Source organism: Hirundo rustica, chromosome 8, assembly GCF_015227805.2.
Source record: "Hirundo rustica isolate bHirRus1 chromosome 8, bHirRus1.pri.v3, whole genome shotgun sequence".
NCBI classification, from domain to species: domain Eukaryota; kingdom Metazoa; phylum Chordata; class Aves; order Passeriformes; family Hirundinidae; genus Hirundo; species Hirundo rustica.
Window position 1 is genome coordinate 19,757,717 of NC_053457.1, and position 19,318 is coordinate 19,777,034.

General features: G+C 43.5%; 1 protein-coding gene across 3 annotated transcripts in view; it reads left to right on the forward strand.

The window, feature by feature from the left end:
* Positions 1–7,406: 7,406 nt before the first annotated feature.
* TBC1D12 (TBC1 domain family member 12) overlaps positions 7,407–19,318 on the forward strand; it is a 42,393-nt gene continuing 30,481 nt past the window's right edge. Inside the window, exons 1-2 of one of the 3 annotated variants that reach the window (XM_040071451.2) lie at positions 7,407–7,606; positions 7,838–7,926. In XM_040071451.2, coding sequence (XP_039927385.1) covers positions 7,904–7,926 — 23 coding nt within the window. In that variant the 5' untranslated portion in view covers positions 7,407–7,606; positions 7,838–7,903. Of the gene's footprint in view, positions 7,607–7,837; positions 7,927–8,654; positions 9,443–19,318 lie in introns of those variants that run through there. The other 2 variants (XM_040071452.1, XM_040071450.1) reach the window with 2 other exon arrangements.

The window sequence follows — 19,318 nt, forward strand, 5'->3', positions numbered from 1 at the left end:
AGAGATCAGGGCTGGCACTTCATCCCCTCTGGCCCCCCAGGCTGGGCTTTCCTGGGAGCGTGCCAGTGCCTGAACAGCATTTTCCACCTTCAGAGCAGCGCCCCTTGCCAGCTCAGGCAGGGATGAAATGCCCATTGTGACATTTGGCTGCAGTCCCAAATCCAGAAGGTGAAACCAGAAGCTTTAGGTGCCAGACAGCCCCATGACAGTGCTCTTAACTCTCCCGATCTTGAGCACCATTCTCTGGCAGCCCTGGAGCCCCTCTGCAAGGCAAGCAGCACACAGCTGGCTGCAGGAACGCTGCGGTGGAGCTGGCTCCTGACACAGCCCAGTGCTTCAGGAGGCAGAAGAATGGTTTTAATGCGGTTTTCGCTTTCTTGCTCATGAGCCATATTCTTGAGTTGCACTTTATTTAACACAGAAATGTGTTCAGCTGCTCGGGTATTTTATGGCAGTGCCTGCCATTTCCCAGAGAGGCACATCTGAAAAGAGAAATGAGCTTTTGGTTTTGTTTTCTACACATGATATTGCTATAGTAATCTGTACCTATTCTATTTTGACTAGTGTTTAATCTAGGTTAAAGTAATCAAGATGAGGTGAAAACCAGTCTATAATAAAGTGTTCACCATTTCAAAATGCTATCTCTGTATATTTTAAGACATAAATGCTTCATTGATTGTGCATTGATTTATAAAACTAGCTTTAAAATTAAGATTAAAAGATGCAATCCACCTCATATTTCTAATAGAGGGCACACTCAGATCTTGAAGAACGAAAGATTTTTGAAATTCATTCTTACCAACAGATGTGGCAGAACTATTTCCAAATCATACTCAGATCCCTGTAAAAATTATTAATTTGTCTTTACTTATGACAATATACTTCCAACATGGCGGATAAATGATGTCTTTGCTTTGCTTCAGGATATGCGAATTTTAATTAATTAAAAATAAATGTGCATTTTCCTTCCTTTTTTGCCCATGTCCCCACAAGGGGTAAATAATTTTTTGAGAGATGACGTGCATTATTTTCAAAGGACAGACTGCAACTGGATTTGCTGTCTACATAGGACAGTGCCCAGCACTCAGAATTAAGAAACCAAATTTAATCTCTAATCAACATGATTTGACTTTAAAGAATTTCAGACAGCCACAACATTGCTTTTCGCTTTGTTTTGAGTTAATTAATTTCAGAAGTTAAATGACACAGAGCCTATGAGCAAGCTGGCAAGCCTTTTAGCTCCTGGGAGATGTGCTACCTGATAGGCTGAATTTCAGTTCCATAAGGAGCATTTCAGTCTCTAATCTCGTTACAAGTGTGCGCACAGCGCTGTCAGAGCCGGCTGCGCTGCACCGTCACACTACACGGGCGTGATGCGCTACTGCTTCCTGAAGGGATCCTGCCGCTGCCACGGGCAAGGCTTGGTGCTTGGAAAACCTGCTTGAGGATTAGCAGTGGCTCACTACAGAGAATATAAGCAAGGCAGAAGTGATGCCAGGAGGCAGATAAAAGCCTTTTGAAGGCTTGCCAGCCCTATATTCACTCTTCTTTCTTTGAAGATTCCTCATCCCTATAATCTATCCAACACATATTTTAGAGCATTGTTTGGATTCTTCTCACTCATTTGACAGCACAAATGTTCTATTACCTAAGTTAGGGTATGAGCCCATACTGGCAAGCCCAATTTAGCCACTTACTGCAAGCTCATGGCTGGAGCACAGCATTCAAATAAACGGGCATTGACGCTCAAGGATGCTTGAGCACTTGTAGGCACAAGAGATAAGGTTCCACAGCCCACACTTACTACTTTGGAAGTTGATTCAGATTCATGTTTGTGTTCTTAATATGCAAATTAATCTGGGTTTTCCCAGATTTCATGCTGGTAAAGGCCACAGAAAATGCTCACAGTAAAGATCACGGTAGTAATAACTACTTGGAAATTATCCCTGGTCAAAAAAAATCCATCCTGCAGGAGTCCCTTGATTACAGTCTTTGCCCCAGAAGTTCCAACAGCTCGCACACCTTGCCACCTAGTGCTCTGTGTTCCTTCTCTAGGAAGGACTGAGCAAATTTGTGCTTGAATAAAAAACAGATGAACAAAAACCCTTATCTGTGGTATATGTTTCTTCTCCTGTGGTACAACATGCCAAATATCAGTTGCACTGGCTATGGCTCGATTGCATGATAGGTACTTTCCTTGAGACACCCCTGTTTAGACTGAGAACAGGTCTCTTTCAGTTCTTCCTTGATGCTCCATTTATGGAAACAATTGCACAGAGAAGTGGAGGCAGGATGTGTGATTGGTTCTTGAGACTGGGTCAGGATAAAATAATTTATGCCCTTGGAACTGAAAAATGAGAAGTGTTCTGCTGTCACACTGTTCATCCACAGCCATCTATAGCTCCATTTACAGCAGTGTTGGATTGGGACACTTCACTGATGAGCATAACATGAAAAACTCTATAGAATAATTCAGCAACACAAGCTCTCAGTGCTGTCTAGAAAATAGCTCAGGATATGTGTAGGATGCAACACTGCATAATTAGAAGGTGATATTTCTGTGTAGTAAATATATGCCTCTTTTTTTTTTCCCATTTCCCTCATTCCTGTCCATCCATGGTGGCAAATGTTGTATACTGGGTTGTATAAATAGACAAACATTTCTAAGCAAATATAATAATAAATGTCCTTAATAAATAATACATTCTAAAAGTTTCTCCCCTTTTGCACTGCCTGTGATTAGTCCTCTGCTACTGGCTGTGCTTGGCTGCAGCATTTCCTGAGGGATTGTCTGCCAGTTTAGTGCAGCTTAAACACACAGCAGTAAATTGAACCTTACCCTTTCCAACTTTCCAACCACTCCCTCTTATTCTGTTTGCCCAAGATAAGGGAAACTTGTTCTTTTAAGGATAAACTCCTTTTTACAATTATTTAGGACCTGGTTCAACATTCACAAGCAGTGCTCAGTAAACTGAGGTAGGCAGCTCTTGCTTCCAGCTACTTATTCCTGCATCTGTAACTTCCAGCTTCATGTGCTGTGAGACCAACAGAATTGCTACGACAGTAATGTCAAAAACACTTGGCAAGAAAAAAAAGGTTATTTTTCATCTGTAAGTAAAATCAATTCACAATACTGTCTCTGAAAACTGTTCATCCATTTGCTTTTGTACATTCTGTGACAATTTCTTCAACTTTCTATGAAAGGTTTGAAAGCTTCTTTACTGGTCATATCTCAAGAAAATAACTTTTAATTGGATTATATTATAAATTTTCATCTGCAAATAGTCTTAAGCCCCTTTCAGTTCTCACTCAGGTCAGGAGGAAAGACTCTTTCAAATTTCATCTTGGTGGACTTTTTTTCTTGAAGGACTTCTCTTGCCACTAAATTTATCAGACAGAACTCGAGAGCAGCCAGGAGCTGATACTCAGTCTTGGCAGCATTTTGGAGTCGTGCTGTATATTCATACAATGCATCTGTAGGTTCAGGGCATATAAAAATCAGATCAACTAGATTATTCCTAAATATTTAATGTGAATTTACCTCATGAAGAGGATGTGATTGGAGAATGCAAAGATAGACTTTTTCTCATAACCCCCAATGTTTATTACAACATTAATTTAAAATTTTATTCTAGATTGTAAATAAAATACAACTTGGCAAAAAAAACCCCAACAAACCAAGAATCACTTTTTTTTTTTTTCCTGCTTTTATTTTATCAGCCACAGAAGTGATTTTATTAGTATTAATGACACAGTAAGCAAACAGCACAAGACCAAGACAGGAATTTATTGTAATCACCATAGGGGAGGACTAACAAATCTTTATCAACAACATATTAACTTTAGAAAAGTAAACACTCTCATTGTACGTGACCATATATATTGGTAGGAAAAGTGCAAAGTAAAATCACTGCAGCTGAAAGAGCTCTCACAAAAACTATGTCCTGTTGTAGGCTAAGAACCATGGTGCTATCCTGCCTAAAAACCAGAAACTTTTAAAAACCTTTGAAACCAGTTGAGACAGAATATATATGATTCAAAATTAGTGGATCAAATATGTAAGAGAATAATTGTTCTTGGCCCTCTAAACCCCCTATACAAACCCAAAAAGAGGTAGGTGGAGAACAACTGTCCAAAATGTTCTCAGGAAAAGAAAAGAAAGGCTCAGATCTCCTCCTCATTACAGTGATCCCTCTTTCACTTCACCCCAAAAATATGCCTCCCCTAACAATACAGCATTGCTGCCTGAGCAAGTGATAATCTCAGGCTGAGAAATGTGAGGTTCTGTGTTGACTTTTGACACTTACTTTTTCCTTTTCTTCTTCTTCATCTCTCTCTGTTCTCTGCCCATTTTGGTGCATCTCCAAGGGTGAATTGGTACAAAAAGAGAGAAAACTTGAAGTCTCTGTGAACACATCATGAGGTTTCTGGCAGACATGGACAGACTGTGGATCAGGTAAGTAAGTGTCTGGTTAACTGGAAAGAAAGAGGAAAGCAAAAGACTTTTGGATCATAACAGAAGTGGATTTTAAATTTCTTTCATTCATTTCTTCTACACTCTTAAGAACCTGTGTGATTACAAATCTGTTTTGGATGTGGTAATAAATACTTCTGTTTGTTTCTGTTTTAACCTGGCTTCAGATAAGAGTGATTTCTAGGTAACACTCTATCTGGATGACTTTAATGACATTTAAACCAGGAGCATTCAGATACATTGGAATCCTTGGCTTTTCTGTGTTTTGATAATGATAGCCAGAAGGAAACAGAAGTCTATAAATAGGTATTTCATCTAATTTGCCCTGTCTGACAGTGGGAAACATGGAAGTTACATGGGAGGAGAATCTTCCAGTGACTGTCAATAACCTGGAAAGGCTCCTGGTGCCTAAAGAGCAATGACAAGTACAGCTTAGCCCAAAGCAGCGCCCACGGTGGTTCAGGCACTGTTTGAACCACCAAAAGCATGAACATACACAAGCAAAGTAATACAGACTGAGCTGCCTTAATAGAGGTATACAGCATGTTTGATCCACAAGCAGTGTAATTTAATCCTAGGACTGCAGCAGGACTGGGAGTGTGCCAAGGAGAAGCTTTCAGTGTGCAGGAGTCTGCCAAACAACTTAATTAATTGTTAGTTACACTCTGCAATGAGACCTTGTCCAGAGGGCTTTGTATTAAAAGTGCAAACTGCTGTTAGTGGGGTGCAAGATGCTCTTTCTAAAGCAGCATTTCCAAAGCAGTGAAAGCCTTGGGAGTGAACTGCCAGAGACCACAACTATATTGCAAATAGAAGAACATCTGAGGTTTTGGGAGCCCTAGGGTACAGCTCTTCCTATACATTGATTTGAGGAAGCCATTCCGTATTTTAATTACAGCAGTAAGGAAACAGCTCTGAGAAACCATCAGCTACATCTTGGTTATGGGTGTACCTGTTAAGGGTATTTCAGTTAGCAGCATAGATTGGCACAAGAGTTAGACTTGTATTTGAGTCCTCGTTACCTTGTCCTTTTGATAATGAGAAGTTAGTGATGGGCATTGGCTTATTAGTTGTACAGTTTGTTGTTTTGTTTTTTTTACAGACTAGTGCTGTTTTTCAGTCTTTGGGAACAAATCATAGATTACAGTTTCCTCATTCATAATCTGTTGTTTAGTCCCACTTCTTCCCTGTGGATTGCTCACAACACTCTGCAGACTGCCTGCTCATATTTGCTCATTCAAATCAGACTGAGTGGAACTGTCTGAACACTTGCCTCATGATGGGAAGTGCTGAGTAAATTCCTTGCTTTGTTTTACATGTATGCATAACTTTTGCTTTACCTGTTAAACTGTCTTTATTTCAACCTATGGATTTCCTCATTTTTACACCTCCCCATCCCATGGGGAGATTGAGTGAGTGGTTGTATGGGCCTTCATTGCTGTCTGGGATTACACCACAGCACTCCTGGAGGTGGAAATCAATGCAAATCCTATGAACCAAATGGTCTTATTTTGTGCAACAAAATGTGCTGCCCTTTGGGACCCCTGGCACAATTACCAACTGTCCCTGCTGCACTGACTGAAATCAGTTCACCATAAGCCAGCCCTGCTTTACATCCTCAGTGCCAGTCTTCATTTTGTTCAGCTTGTTTAACATCTGGTACTGCTTTGCTGCTGCTGCATTAATGAAATCATTGAAGTCTATTCAAGGGTGACAGTGCATTGGAGCATCCCAGGTAAACAATGAACACTTTGTTGGGAATGAACACAGACACTCTCTGGATCTGAGTGTTTCCTCAAACCTGAAATCCTCACTGGTAAAGGCAAGAGAGGCTCCACAGCACCCAGGATGTATGTTCACTCAGCAGGCAGAATGATCGGTCTCCATGTACCTGAGACGAGCCGAATCACAGCGGAGAACAAAAAGCCTACCATCTTAGTTACAGCAAAAACCTTAATTAGAAAGCTTTAGCTAACAAAAAACTTAATTGGTTCATCTTTGTTAATGGTTTCTTTTGACCAAAGTAGCGTAAAAAGTGTTCTCACAAGCAGTTCAGTGATGCCTTGGGAAGGCTGACCTGAAACAGAGACTGAACAGAGCTAGAGAACAAAGTAGATATTTATTGAAAGGCCTTTAGGGTACACCTTGGGCAGGACAAGAGCCTGACCAGGGCTACACCCAAGGTGGACTTAGAATGGTCACAAGATGCCCAACTGGTCATGAGGTCTTACACTTTTATAAATTTTGGACCATTTGCATGTTAGGGTTTAATTATCCAGTTATAGTTTCAGGTTGTGAGGTCTCATCCTTTCTCCGTTCAGTTCACTGTTGTTTGTGCTTTTGGGCCTAAAAGTTATCCTTGGTCTTCAGCAGGAAAAGGATTTGTTTCGTCTACCTACTCTGTGAAGGGAGCTTACTGGCACTTAATATGAGGCTCAGAACTACACCCCTAGGCAGCATAGAATCTGAAAAACATGAAAGCTAAAACTTAAGGCATCATCAGGTGTCATATCCAAAGGATAGGCAATCCTGGAAATATTTATTGGACATTTTACAAGCAGCTGAAACCATTGGTCCCTTATTTGGCACAGCTGCAGCTGGATGAGACTGCACGCCTGCTGTCAAGAGTCAAATCAGATTTGAGATCCCAACTATTTGCCAGTTACTTAGGTCAAAAGGGGTGACATCAGACTTGTTGCATGTACACCACCACTGTTGCACATCAGACCTCAAAAGTACAGCTACAAGATGACAAGAAAATAAAAAGCCACTATTTTTTTATTAACTTGAGCAAAGCCCAGACTGTATATTGCAAAGTACTAACAAGAAGTCACAACACAATGAAATGCATCAACTTTTTATTCAGGTGAGGAATCCCAGTTTAAACCTTTCTTTCCAAAATGCTCACAATTTTTAAGGAAAACAAACAAACAAAAAAACCCCCACCCAAAACTACAGAGAGGCTGTTTCTTCCCCGTGGTGGGTCACACCTCCCTCTGGGCATACTCCACTTTTTGCCTTTAAAAGCAAAGCCCTCCACCACGCTGGAGCACCTTAGAAGGTGGGTTATTAAATGGAGAACTTCTTTGGCCAAGGATTTCCAGGAGACTTGCACTTCCCTTGCTACGAACTGTGAGTATTTACTGTCAGAATACGTAAGCATTCTGTTGGGTTGTGGTGTTTTGTGTGTTTGTCTAGGATGAGGGGTAGCCTACAGGAGCAAGTACAGGACCTATGCTGTTACTACTTTTCCAGGGAATTGAAGCCCCTTTTTCTCTTCTTTTGCCTTGACTTGTGGCCTTGCTCTCCTGCTAGGCCGAACAGACTGTAATAATATGTTTTTTTTCTCTGAGAAACCTGCAGGGAAACAGAACTGATGGGACATGTAAATGTCCTCCATCCACCTCCCCAGCGTTAACCTGAGGCGTTATGACATCCCATCCCTTGTTCAGGTGAGGATTCACCCCGGGATTTCGAAGTGCCGACCTCGTTTTCCTTTTCTCCCTGCCCCGTTTTCCCCCAAAGCTCAGGTAGGTCCTGACTCTTCCAAAAAGCGATGCCGCCCTGCCCTGCCCTTCCGCCGTGCCCACAGCTCCGCTCCCGCGGGGACACCGGTGCCGGGGCTCCCCGGGCCCTCCGCCGCCCTCCCCGGAGCCCGCGGGGCGCGTGTGCCGTGCCGTGCCGTGCCGTGCCGTGCGTGTGCCCGCTTCCCGGCGAGCCGGGACCGTTCGCTCGATCCCACCAGGAGCGCCTCGGGGACAGGGACGGAGGGATGCGGCCTCCGGCCTGGGCTGGCGCCGCGGCACATCGGCGGAATGCGGTAATGTGCGCGCCGCGAGCCTTTAGGTGGAATACGGTACGGGGGGCCGGGGGCGCGGCCCCCACAGCGCCTCTGGCGGGGTGGCGGCCGCCTGGGCGGCATCTCTATGGTTCCGGGCGCGGCCCAGCCGGGAGGGCGAGCGGGCGGGTGCTTCCTGCCCGGCCTCTCTATGGTGACTTTCCGGGGGGAAGGGCCGCCGCCGGCGCCGCGCGCCTGCGTGTGCCGGGCCCGCCCGCCCCCCGCCGAGGCCGCTGCCCGACGCGCAGAGCGGCGCCGGCTGCCAGCGCTCGCGGCGCCGCCGGTGCGGAGGAAGGCGCGCGCCCCGGCCCCCGCCGCGCCCCCGGGGCTCCGCGGCGGCAAATGGTGGGGCCGGACGATGCCGGAGCTCCGGGCGGCGCAGCCGTGCTTCCCGCGGGCCGGCAGGAGGCGGCGGCGGAGGAGGCGGCGGAGGAGGAGGAGGACGGGGAGCGGGATGGGAGCCGGGGCTCGAGCCGGCGGAGCGGCGGGCCGGGGCAGGAGCGGCTGCTGCAGCGTTACCTGGCGGGTGGGAAGCGCTGCCCGGAGAAGCCCGCCAACGGAGCCGCCTGCGCCGTGGGCCCCTGCGGGAGGATGACCAACGGGGACGTCGGCTTCCTGCTGCCGCCGCAGGAGCCGCCGCCGCCTCCTCGGGCGAGACGGGATGAGCCGGGGCCGGAGGAGGAGGAAGCGAAACTGCAGAACGGGGGCTTCCTCCCCTGCCCGGCGGGAGGCGTCCCCTCGGGAACCGCCTTGGAAGAGCCGCTGAGGAGCTGCCGGCTGCGGAGCGAGGCGGAGCGGCGCGGGGGCGCGGCGGCCGAGAGCCCCTCGCCGCCCCGCAGCCCGGGGGGAGACGCCGGCAGCCGGGCGCCGGCCGCCCCCGGCTCGCGGACCTGCCGGGGCCGGGCGGAGCCCGCCGCGCTGCCCCCGGCGCCCCTCGGCTTCACGGACGTGAACCTGAACTCCCGCAACACGTACGAGGTGAGCCGCCGCCGCAGCGCCCCGGAGCACCTGCCCCACGGAGGGATCGCGCCCGCCGAGCCGGCGCCGCCGCCGCAGGAGCCCGCGGAGAGGGCCCGGCACCGGGTGGGCATCGCCGGCGCCGGCAGCAGCTTCGCCGAGTTCTTCACCAGGTAAAGGAGCCGGCGGCGGGGCCCGTGAGGCGAGGGGGATGCGGGTGTGCCGGGCCGGGTCACGGGCGGCCGTGGCGTGGTCTGCAGGAGCGTGTCTCGGGCCGGCGGGGTCTCGCTGCGGGTCACACGAAGAGCGATTCCGACCCTGACGCGCTCTTTTCGCTAGCGAGCAGGTACTTTTAGCGCAGGATAAAGGCTTTGGACGCGAGAGTAAGATGGTAACGACCTTTTTACTGGTGTGAGCTACATGGACTTCAAACTGGAATTTGCTTCCTGTACTAGGGCATGTCACTCACTGAATGATCACAGCGGTACTCGTTAAACCGCTTGGAGAATAAAGTGAAAGTTGTTGGTGTGGGAAACTCCTTTCAAATCGTCGTGGAAATTGCAAAGTGCTGTAAAACATTTGCTGCTTGTTGCCGGTGTAGATAGAGTTTACTTATTTACTTCAAGGTGTGTTGTTGAAAACTTCAAGGACTATGCTTTGTGCTTGGATTGACTTCTGTTAAGTTTCTAGCACAAAACCGAAAGCTGTGGGACATCCAGCTTTGTTGCCAAGGATCTCTGTCGCATTACTCACTCTTTAGCATGCTACACAGGAGCTGCAGCTGGACTATAATAATTTATAGCACACTCTATATTACCTTTATTATGTTTGAAGTGAGGAGTTTAATTTCCAGCAGTTTTTAGTCTCCCAAACCGAAGCATTATACTTCAAGTCACTCTGATAGGACAGTAGGTCTCTAAGTGGTTTAAGATATCAGAATAAGATTAATTTGTTAACTGAAGAGTGATTTGATCCCAAACTGAGAAATGGGCTCCCTCTGCCAGCTCTCAGGAAATGGGAAGATGAATTCTTGAGGATAAAGATAGTAGCAGTTGAAGAGTGAGTGTGGTGCACCCTCTTTGTTTCAGGGATGGACTGAGAGATGTCCTGCTATTCCTACTATTCCATATTAATGTTCTTCCCTCCCATGCTTTTTTTCTTTTCCCCTGTGTTCTGTGGACTGCAGTATATTGCATGAGGGTAGCTCAGTTGGTTGGAGCATGGTGCTAATAATGCCAAGGTTGTGAATTCAATCCCTGTCTGGGCCATTCACTTCAAGAGTTGGACTCGATGATCCTTGTGGGTCCCTTCCAACTCAGAATATTTTGTGATATTCCTTTCTTTTTGCCTCATTACTTGAACACATCAACCACTAACACTTGTATTGTTGCTTTTTGCCCCAAATCAATAACTGATTGAAATTCTGGAGCATTTTCCTCATAGATGCTGTGGTTTAACCCCAGGTGGCAACTAGGCACCATGCAACTTCTTGCTTACCACCCCCTTCACCCCTTGTCCCCAGTGAAATGGGGAGGAAAACCAAAAGTAAAACTTGTAGGTTGAGGTAAGAAAAATTTGATAGTTTAAACAAAGTAGAATATAATTATAATAGTAAAAAATAATAATGATAATATAAAGAAAAACCCAAGCGATGCACGGCACAATTACTCACCAGCCGTAAATTGATGCCAGACCCTGTCCCCACACTGATCAACCCCTTGTGGGTAACTCCCCTCGTTTATGTTCTGGGCATTGGGTTTTATAGTGTGGAATCCTTTTCGCCAGTTTGGATCACCTGTCCCAGCTATGCTCCCTCCCAGCTTTTTGTGTACTTCCTCACTGGCAGAGCATGAGACACAAAGTCCTTGACTTAGGATAGGCACAACTTAGCAACAAACAAAACATCAATGTGTTATCAACATTGTTCCGGTACTGAATCCAAAACAGAGCTCTGTACCAACTACTGAGAAAAAAGTAACTATCCCAGATAAAGCCAGGACAGTAGAAAAGTCTGAACTTGGTGCGCAGTAGAAATTGTCAATATACACTGATATTTGCTGGTTTTAGTAAAGGCCGTGGGTAATACATGAAAAACTTTAATTGCTTTTATCCTGACAAAAGCTATAGTATGGACACCTCAGTAAAAGAGTGGCTCTCAGCAAATCCCATTTCACAGCACCTGACTGGCCTAGCTGGCTGTGCCTCTGGTATATTTGGCCTAGTGAACGATACTGGCTACCTTCAGCTTTGCCTATACATCCACAGAAGAGCCTTAGTTACAGCTGATTTAATCCTATCAACTAAAATGAGATTGTTTTTAAAGAAAATCACTGAAAGTTTTCATTAGTCAATTTCAGACTTGTCTTGTTTGATAGATTTGTGTCTAGATACATAAATATTAGAGTGGGTAATATCCATTGTTACGAAAAGTGGTAATAAAACTTTTATAACTTTTTCAGTAGTAGTTCTCATCTTCTGAACTGATACTTCAAAATCTTAGACTTCTCACTTTTATTTTAAACTGCCCAGATTCATTCAAACCTGACAGTTCCCAATGTAAGTGGGTTATGCTGTAGCTCTTAAAAAGAGGATGCCAGTAATGAGAACTGAAATGGTATAAAAAATTGTCCTGTGTTTGAGTCCTTGTAGCAACCCTACTTCTGTATGAAGTTCTCAGGAGAAGGTTGCTTGTATTTTTGAATGTGCACAGACTCATAAATCATGTTGCTCCCAAGGTTTGAGTTGTACCGAGTGGCTGTGTATCCGAGAGAGAGCAACTCATTTGTGTGTCAGAGTTTGTAGCTGTTCCCACAATGTAAAAAAAAATAAGGTACTGGATGTGCTACACAGGTAGCCCAGCAACCTGGAATATCTTATGTAGGATGTTTTGTGCTTGTAATGCTCTTTGTTGAGTTTGCAAACTGTCTAAAATCTGGTATCTCCCGCTGTGTTTTTCTAATGGCTATATTATTATATGTTTCCATATAATCGTATGGAAATTCTTCTAAAAGCTGGACATTTCTTGCCAGATACTTAATAAAAGAGAGAAGGCAAGGGGGAAGTCCTACTGCCTTCAGCTATATTGTAATTGCTGTGACCGAACAGTTTGATCAGACAGATCTGGGTTAGGAGGCTGCTGTTTCCAGCTGTTCCAGCTTGTTCCCAGCTCTTCAGTTATCAGGCTGACCTGCTTCATAGTTCTTTGAAATAATCCATGTTAATTGTCTGTCTTCATTCACTGAACCAGGGATAAAACTGATGAGGTGAGGTGGAGGAAAAAGCAAGCAGCTGTGATTGGATGCATCTCTGTCACAGGGAGAGTGGCTGTGCCCTTCAGATTGTCATTAATAATTACTTTAAGATCCTGGGAAAGTTTGCATTGGTGACTAGAACCCTTTTTTCAGGTATTAGGTATGATATGTGGCCCCAGGATCTTAAGTTGTGTTTGTGCCAAGTCATTAAGCCTGTCAAATCAAATACTAATAACTTTTAACTGAAAAATAATTGGTTTTGCTCTACATGTTGTTTTTCTCCTCATGTGAAGTGGGGTGCCACAAGTAGATCAGTATGTGGAGCAGAGTGTCATGGCAAGGAAAATTGCATGGTTATGGTCACTTGTGTCCATTGTGCCACTCTTTTGGTCAGAGCAATAAATGGCTTCTTGGAAGTCACCTGTCACTGCTTTGTAGCCCTGCATATGATTCATAATGCACTCAATACACAGGCATTGTTCTGGTTTGTGGTCTTACATAGCAGCTTACAAGGGCAGTGCTCTGCTCTTGGCTTGTTGGATTGCTTTTGGGTAGCCCCAGTGGGTTGCTGTTGGGTGCAGAACGGTTCAGTGAGCAGGAACATTGCATGGACAGTTGAATTAAAGCCATGATGATTATCTTGACTGCAGTATGCTCTACATGTGCTGCTTTGGGGGACAGAGCAGAACAGTAAACCAAAAAGGTCAAGCAGCAGCAAGTAATCCAGGTCTGAGATAAACACTTGGTGATTCTGTAGCTCTTCCAATGATCATTTCTACTTCATAGTTCTATAGGGAGGTACCAGGCATCTTGTCAGCTTGTGTAGACATTGAACCTTTCTGAATTGTGTATTTGGTCGACAAATTTAGATGTCTGGTAGTTGGCAAAGTTTCTTATTCCTGGATTCAAAGCTTACTATTGACAACAGTGATATTTGCTTTTTGTTGTAGTAGAGCACCATTTTCCCAGCTACTTGTGTTCCATTATTCACCTAAGATTCACAGTGAGATTAATTCATAACTGCTACTTCTTGTAGTCCTTTGGGGTGTGCTATGAGAAATAGGTGTAAGGGATTATAAGCAGGTATGTCTAGTTGGCACACATATTCTAACAGAAACTGTAGTCTCTTACTTCCTTCGTTGCCCAGAGTGGTTGTGTTTATTGTCCAGAAGTTTTGAAAAACGTTCACTTGAGGAGATGATGGAAAGTTGAAAGAAGTCAGTATTTCTAGGCAGAAAGCACTAAGAAATCACTGAAGCTCCCATCTTCCTCTCCCTCATTGTAAGCACAGCCCTGTGGTTCCATGAGTAGGTAGTCCTTCAAAAGCTGCTAATCTTGCCTTTACAAATGTCCTTGGCAGATCCTGTGGAGGGTTGCAGGGTTCAGTGGTTGTTACTCAGTACACAGTAGTGTCTCTAGCTCAGTAATTTATGTTTCAATTTATTACTGAGTAGCGCTTGCAGCTTTTTGCGCTACACAAGCATCTGCCGAGATGGGTCTTGTGAAGGTTGAGTACCAGAATCAACATTTCTCTTAGAGGAAAGCTTTGCATACATAAATCATCATGAAACTTCAGGGGATGTACTGTGCACCTATGGAGAAGAAATATGTTTAGTGGACTTTTGATCAAAAATTAATCAAGTGGGAATGAGCTGTCCTAGTTGTGATAGGTCTTCTAAACCTTCTAATCATGTAAAGGTGAGAACAGACTGATGGGGCCACTTCACAGTGCTTAATTTCTATTCCAGTATTGTGTGTGCCTATATTTTGATCAGATCTTACTGAAAAAACTTGTGTGTTTTATTTTTGATTTTGGTGGTGTTTTTACATTGTCCAGATTAAAACAAACCAAATTACCAAAAGTACAGATATACTGTCAATATATTGGAAAGATAATTAGAGAGATGACTTAAGGGAATATATAAAAGCTTCCCCCAGAAACCATGAGGGCACCCTTCGCCCTTCTGGTTTTGAGTGCAGCTGTTTTTGCTTTCCTAAAGTAATCTTGTAACCTAAGTAAACAAATGGATACATAGAATTGCTTGGAATTAAAGCTGACTGGAGGAAGTAAGCAAGGGTACCTGGACCCACATCTGTGGGTAACTTCAAACAGTTCTCATTTTTCCTAAGTTAAAGACATAAGTAACTTGATAAAAATAGGAAATGTCATTTGTATTATCAAGTTGAGAAGCTCCTCTGTAGATTCTTCCTTCATATTTGCGAAGAATTATTTATTTTTATTGAAGTTGTGTTGACATGTTGGCTGGTTTCTGTCTTTCAGTGAGTGTTCCACCATAGATAAGATACTATGCACTCATAGAATCAATTTGGTTAGGATGTCTGTTGACTAGAAAATCAAAGTTAAATTTCAGGAGTTCAAGCAGAAGAATGTTACGTTGATTTAATTCTGGATAGGTTTCAGAAGGCCATGTTGCTCCAACTTCTGTCTGCAGTAAGTGTTTCCACATCTACTCCCTCAAGGAAAAAAAAGCTGACTGAATAGATGTCAATTCTAAAATCTTAGAGTCATATGTATAGTCTTCATCAATCTATAATGCCCAAAGTATTATTAACATTTCTTCTATTCTCCTTGGTGGACAGTGTTATATTCTACATTGGCACATATATTTGCACTAGGAATTTTGTAATCCTAATATGAGTTTTCATGAAGTAAGTTCTCATTAAACTAATGTTGTGGGCTTTTTTTTTTTTTTTTTTTTTTTTGGTGGCGGGGGGGATGTGTGGGTTTTTTCAAGCCAAACAGCTTAAATTGCTCTTTCTGTGTGCAGCAAGCTGTTGGAATCATAGCTTGTTTTGCTAAGGAGTGTTCTACTGAGGCGTTTCAGCTTAATCTGAAAGCAGTTTCTCTCTGCCCCCGCCCTTTCATTTTGCAGAAGGCCTTTTCATTCCTTGGTCTCTTCTGCTTATTTGGGGTCACAGGGTTTCTTAAAGAGTATATTGAGGGTAGTGTGATGAAGTGAATGGGACCTCTCTTCTGAATAGGTTATAACTGAAAGAAGAATGTTTTACATGGGAAATAACAACCAAAGGACATCACTTAAATCACAGCTGGCCTCTAAGAAAATGATAGTTTTATGCTTTTGCTCTCTTGGCTGTTCAGTTATTCATTAGGTTATTTTGTCCTGATTGCTTAAGAATCAAAAAGGAGTTTAAGGGGGTTTGGTCACATTTCATTCACATGGATGCAAAAATTGTTACTCCTGTCTTCAATTTCTTTGAACTACTGAGATGTTTATGATATAAAGTCAGTCCTTTTTTTATGATAGTTGGTCTTGTTTGTTGTTCAGCTGTGAAGGGACTAAGTTTGTTGAACTGGGTGCTTGGCATTGCTTTAAACTTCACAGCCTCTGTGTGTGCATCTCTCTTTTTATTATTGCTTTCTAAGGATAAGGAAGTAAAAGCGTGGTTTCTGCTTCGTCTCTCTAGTACTGCAGCCTGTTACCCAGGTTCAGTCAAACCTCTCAGAGTTTGAGAGAGCTCCTGAATAAAAATCCAACAGATTTTTGAATGAAGTCTGAACACAAGGAGAGTCTGCAAAAGAGACTGATAATTTGGCTCTGTATTTTCAGAAACCAGTCAGCTGTGCAAGCCACCTGCAGAGCATTTTGCTGCTGGCTTGATATTGGGATAACAGTCTGAAGAAGAGCGTGGATGTTGTGTGGGTGAACTTATGACTTCAATTAGTAGAAAACTAGTTTTCATGGTCATAGATGAGTTTATTCTTTCAGAACTTCTGAGAGCCAAACACTCAGACTGGTATTCTTCTAAATTCCTTTCTAGCTTTCTTATGGCCTGACTGAAAAGAACAGCTGTAGCCTAGGGAGGTACTTTCCTACAATTTTTCTCCCTACTCCAAGGTACTCCTTTCTTAAGAGGAAGCTGTGTTCAGTTTCCATTGTTATATTGGGAAGTTCTATTTAATGTGCTCTTGGGTAAGTGAAAGAGTGGTTTTTGATCATGTATCTTAATAGAAGCTTCGTTGTTGGCTCCCCTTGCCTGTGACATTTGTTGGTCTAAGCTTCCTGAAGGCCAGCTGTAGGCAACCTAAGCTTGGCTTAGATGGTGGTCAGGCCTCAGGCCTTACAAAGCTCTGTCCTATCTGTATTGCTTCAGTTGCCTAATGCATTCATGAATGTAGGATCTTGTCTGGCTTGCTGCTGGGCAGTAATGAAGCAGTTTGTATGCCGGATGCCAGAATGCTTTAAAACTCAAACAATCCACTTGCTATCAAAGGTGTGAAAGGCATCTGTCTGCCTTAGGTAGCTGAGGGGACTGGGGTGGTTTAGTCTGGACAACAGGAGGCTGAAGGGAGACCTTGTCACTCTCTACAAATACCCGAGAGGAGGTTGTAGTGATGTGGGTGTCGGTTTCTTTTTCCAGATATCAAGTGATAGGATGAGAGGAGACAGCCTCAAGTTATGGCGTGGGAGGTTTAGTTGGATATTAGGAAAAGCATCATCCCTGAAAGGCTAGTCAAGCATTGGAACAGGCTGCCTAGGGAATTAGTTGAGCCACTATCCCTGGAGGTGTTTAAAAATTGTGTGGGTGTGACACTTGGGGACATGGTTTAGTGGTGATCTTAACAGTGCTAGGTTAATGGTTGGGCTCAGTTATCTTAGAGGTCTTTTCCAACCTACATTATTCTATTATTCTAATTTTTTCTTGTAAACTGTGTTTTGCAAATTGTTTGCTGTTCCTCAAATTCTGTAAGTAGCAGAGCGATAGATTGGAAAATTTCTTACTATTTTTTAAAAAAGTTACCAGGCAAAACTAAACTAAATCAGTCCCCTGCCTTCTCATATCAGCTAATAGATCAAAACTTAATTCTTATGTTTCACAGTATTTTTTGCAATTGATCACCGAAGCAATGACGCTAAACAATGTGAATTGCTAGTTGCAGCTGAAACACAGTGTGCTGAGTGACTGCAAAAGCCCCGCAGTAACACCTAGCTTGCAGTGCTACATTGTGCAATCAAGCAGTTGACAGGCGCTCTGTCAGGCACCAGAAAGGAAAAATATTAACTGAGGCTTAACCAAGCTGGTCAGAGTTGCAATCACCCCTGGGACAGTCTTCAAAATAAAACTCTGCCCTGTGTTTGAACTTAAGAGTTCACAGACTTGTAGGCCATGTCAAAGGCTGGAAATCTTTATCACCTTTGTCTTGAAAACATACATTGTATAGAAACATTTGAACTACAGGTATAGTGACTGCCCTGATAAAGGTGGTGAATTTTGCCTTGACTGAAAATGAGTCACTTCTAGAACAGTTTCAGGTGGTTTGTTTAATTAAGTTGTACTTTGTGAGATATCTTGGTGAGCTGATTGAAGAATCTGCTATTGTCAGGAAACAAAGGAAGTGTTTTGTCCCTGCTTCTGGTATTTATATGATCCTCTGTGAGCTGCTGGAGCTCATTAAGCTGGAGAGTGATAAAATGTTGATGGTTTTCTGTGGGATTAGTAGTTGGATTGATTTGCAAGCTATAGAGAATCTTGGAACCGATGCAGCAGAAGGGATTGTAGGACATTACTTGTGCAAGGAGGAGAAGTGGGCTTCCCCATTATGTGGGTTTGTGGGAGGAGGGGGTCTTGTTCCTCTAGCACCATTTTGCTTGGAGTATGTTGAGCATTAAGTAGCTGTGACTTTGCTGGAGTAGATATTCCTGGCAATACAAAAAATACCAGAAAATACAGATGTATAGAATATCTGTAGTCAGCTGGTAAAAGTTCTCCACTTGTTGCAGCTACGATCTAAGACTTTGTTTTAAATACTGTGGGTAAGTGACATTTGATCATTATTAGAGAAGATTGACCATAGTGTTTGGTGTAGTATCAAAATAGCTTTATAACTTCCTGATCGAATATGAACATGATGGACAGAACATAAAGCTCTGGTTTGCTATTTCACTCTGAAAGGTAAAGGCTGATTCTCTTCCTTTATTTATATTAAACCATTCTGAAATTTAACCCCATCAGTTACCTTACTTATATGTCTGCTTGTTTATCTATGTTTTTGCGTGCTTGAACTGCTTGTAAAGCTGACCTGTGCAACAGCCCTTTGTTAGGAGTATAATGTAGTGTGGTAAATGCTGTTTATCAGTGATTGTTCTGTACAAAGTGTTCTGTAAAACAGCTAAACACTTTCAGCTCTTAAAACTTCCCGAGTGTTTGTGTACCTGTAGTAAAACTGTTCCACCAGCAGAGTTTGTAATGCTGCTTTGGGACTGGTATCCACTAGAAGCTTGATAAGAGAGTTGATCTAATTTAGTCTCATCAGTGCAGTTCTATGATATTTCTGTCAATCTTTGTTCTCTCCAAGGCATCAGAAGCCACCTCCTTCCCAGCCTCTCAATCCTTAGCATCTAAACCTTGACTGTTCATTAAATTTCAGGTATACGTAATTGTAGCCATGGTTATATTATACCACTAATATAAATGGAGACATCATATTTAATTAAAAAAAACTACTACAAGCTCAGTCTTGCTGAAGATGGTGGTTGTTCTGGGTAGGATTTTTATGTTTCCTTATTTTATTTTTTTTGTGGAGGGATGGGGAGGGGAGAGGGGCCAAAAGCTTGCTTGTATAGCACTTAAGAGTGCAGGTTTAGAGTATTGCAAACATGGAAGCTCCTTTGGAGAGGGTAGTTTGGGGTATTCTTTGGGTTGTCTTGGTGTAGAGAGAAAGGGAGATCTTTACATCTAGAAGTGACATATTGCTAAAACTAGAAACCTCCTGTAACAAATCTGTGGTTGGGATAATAAAATTAAAAGAGAAGCTTG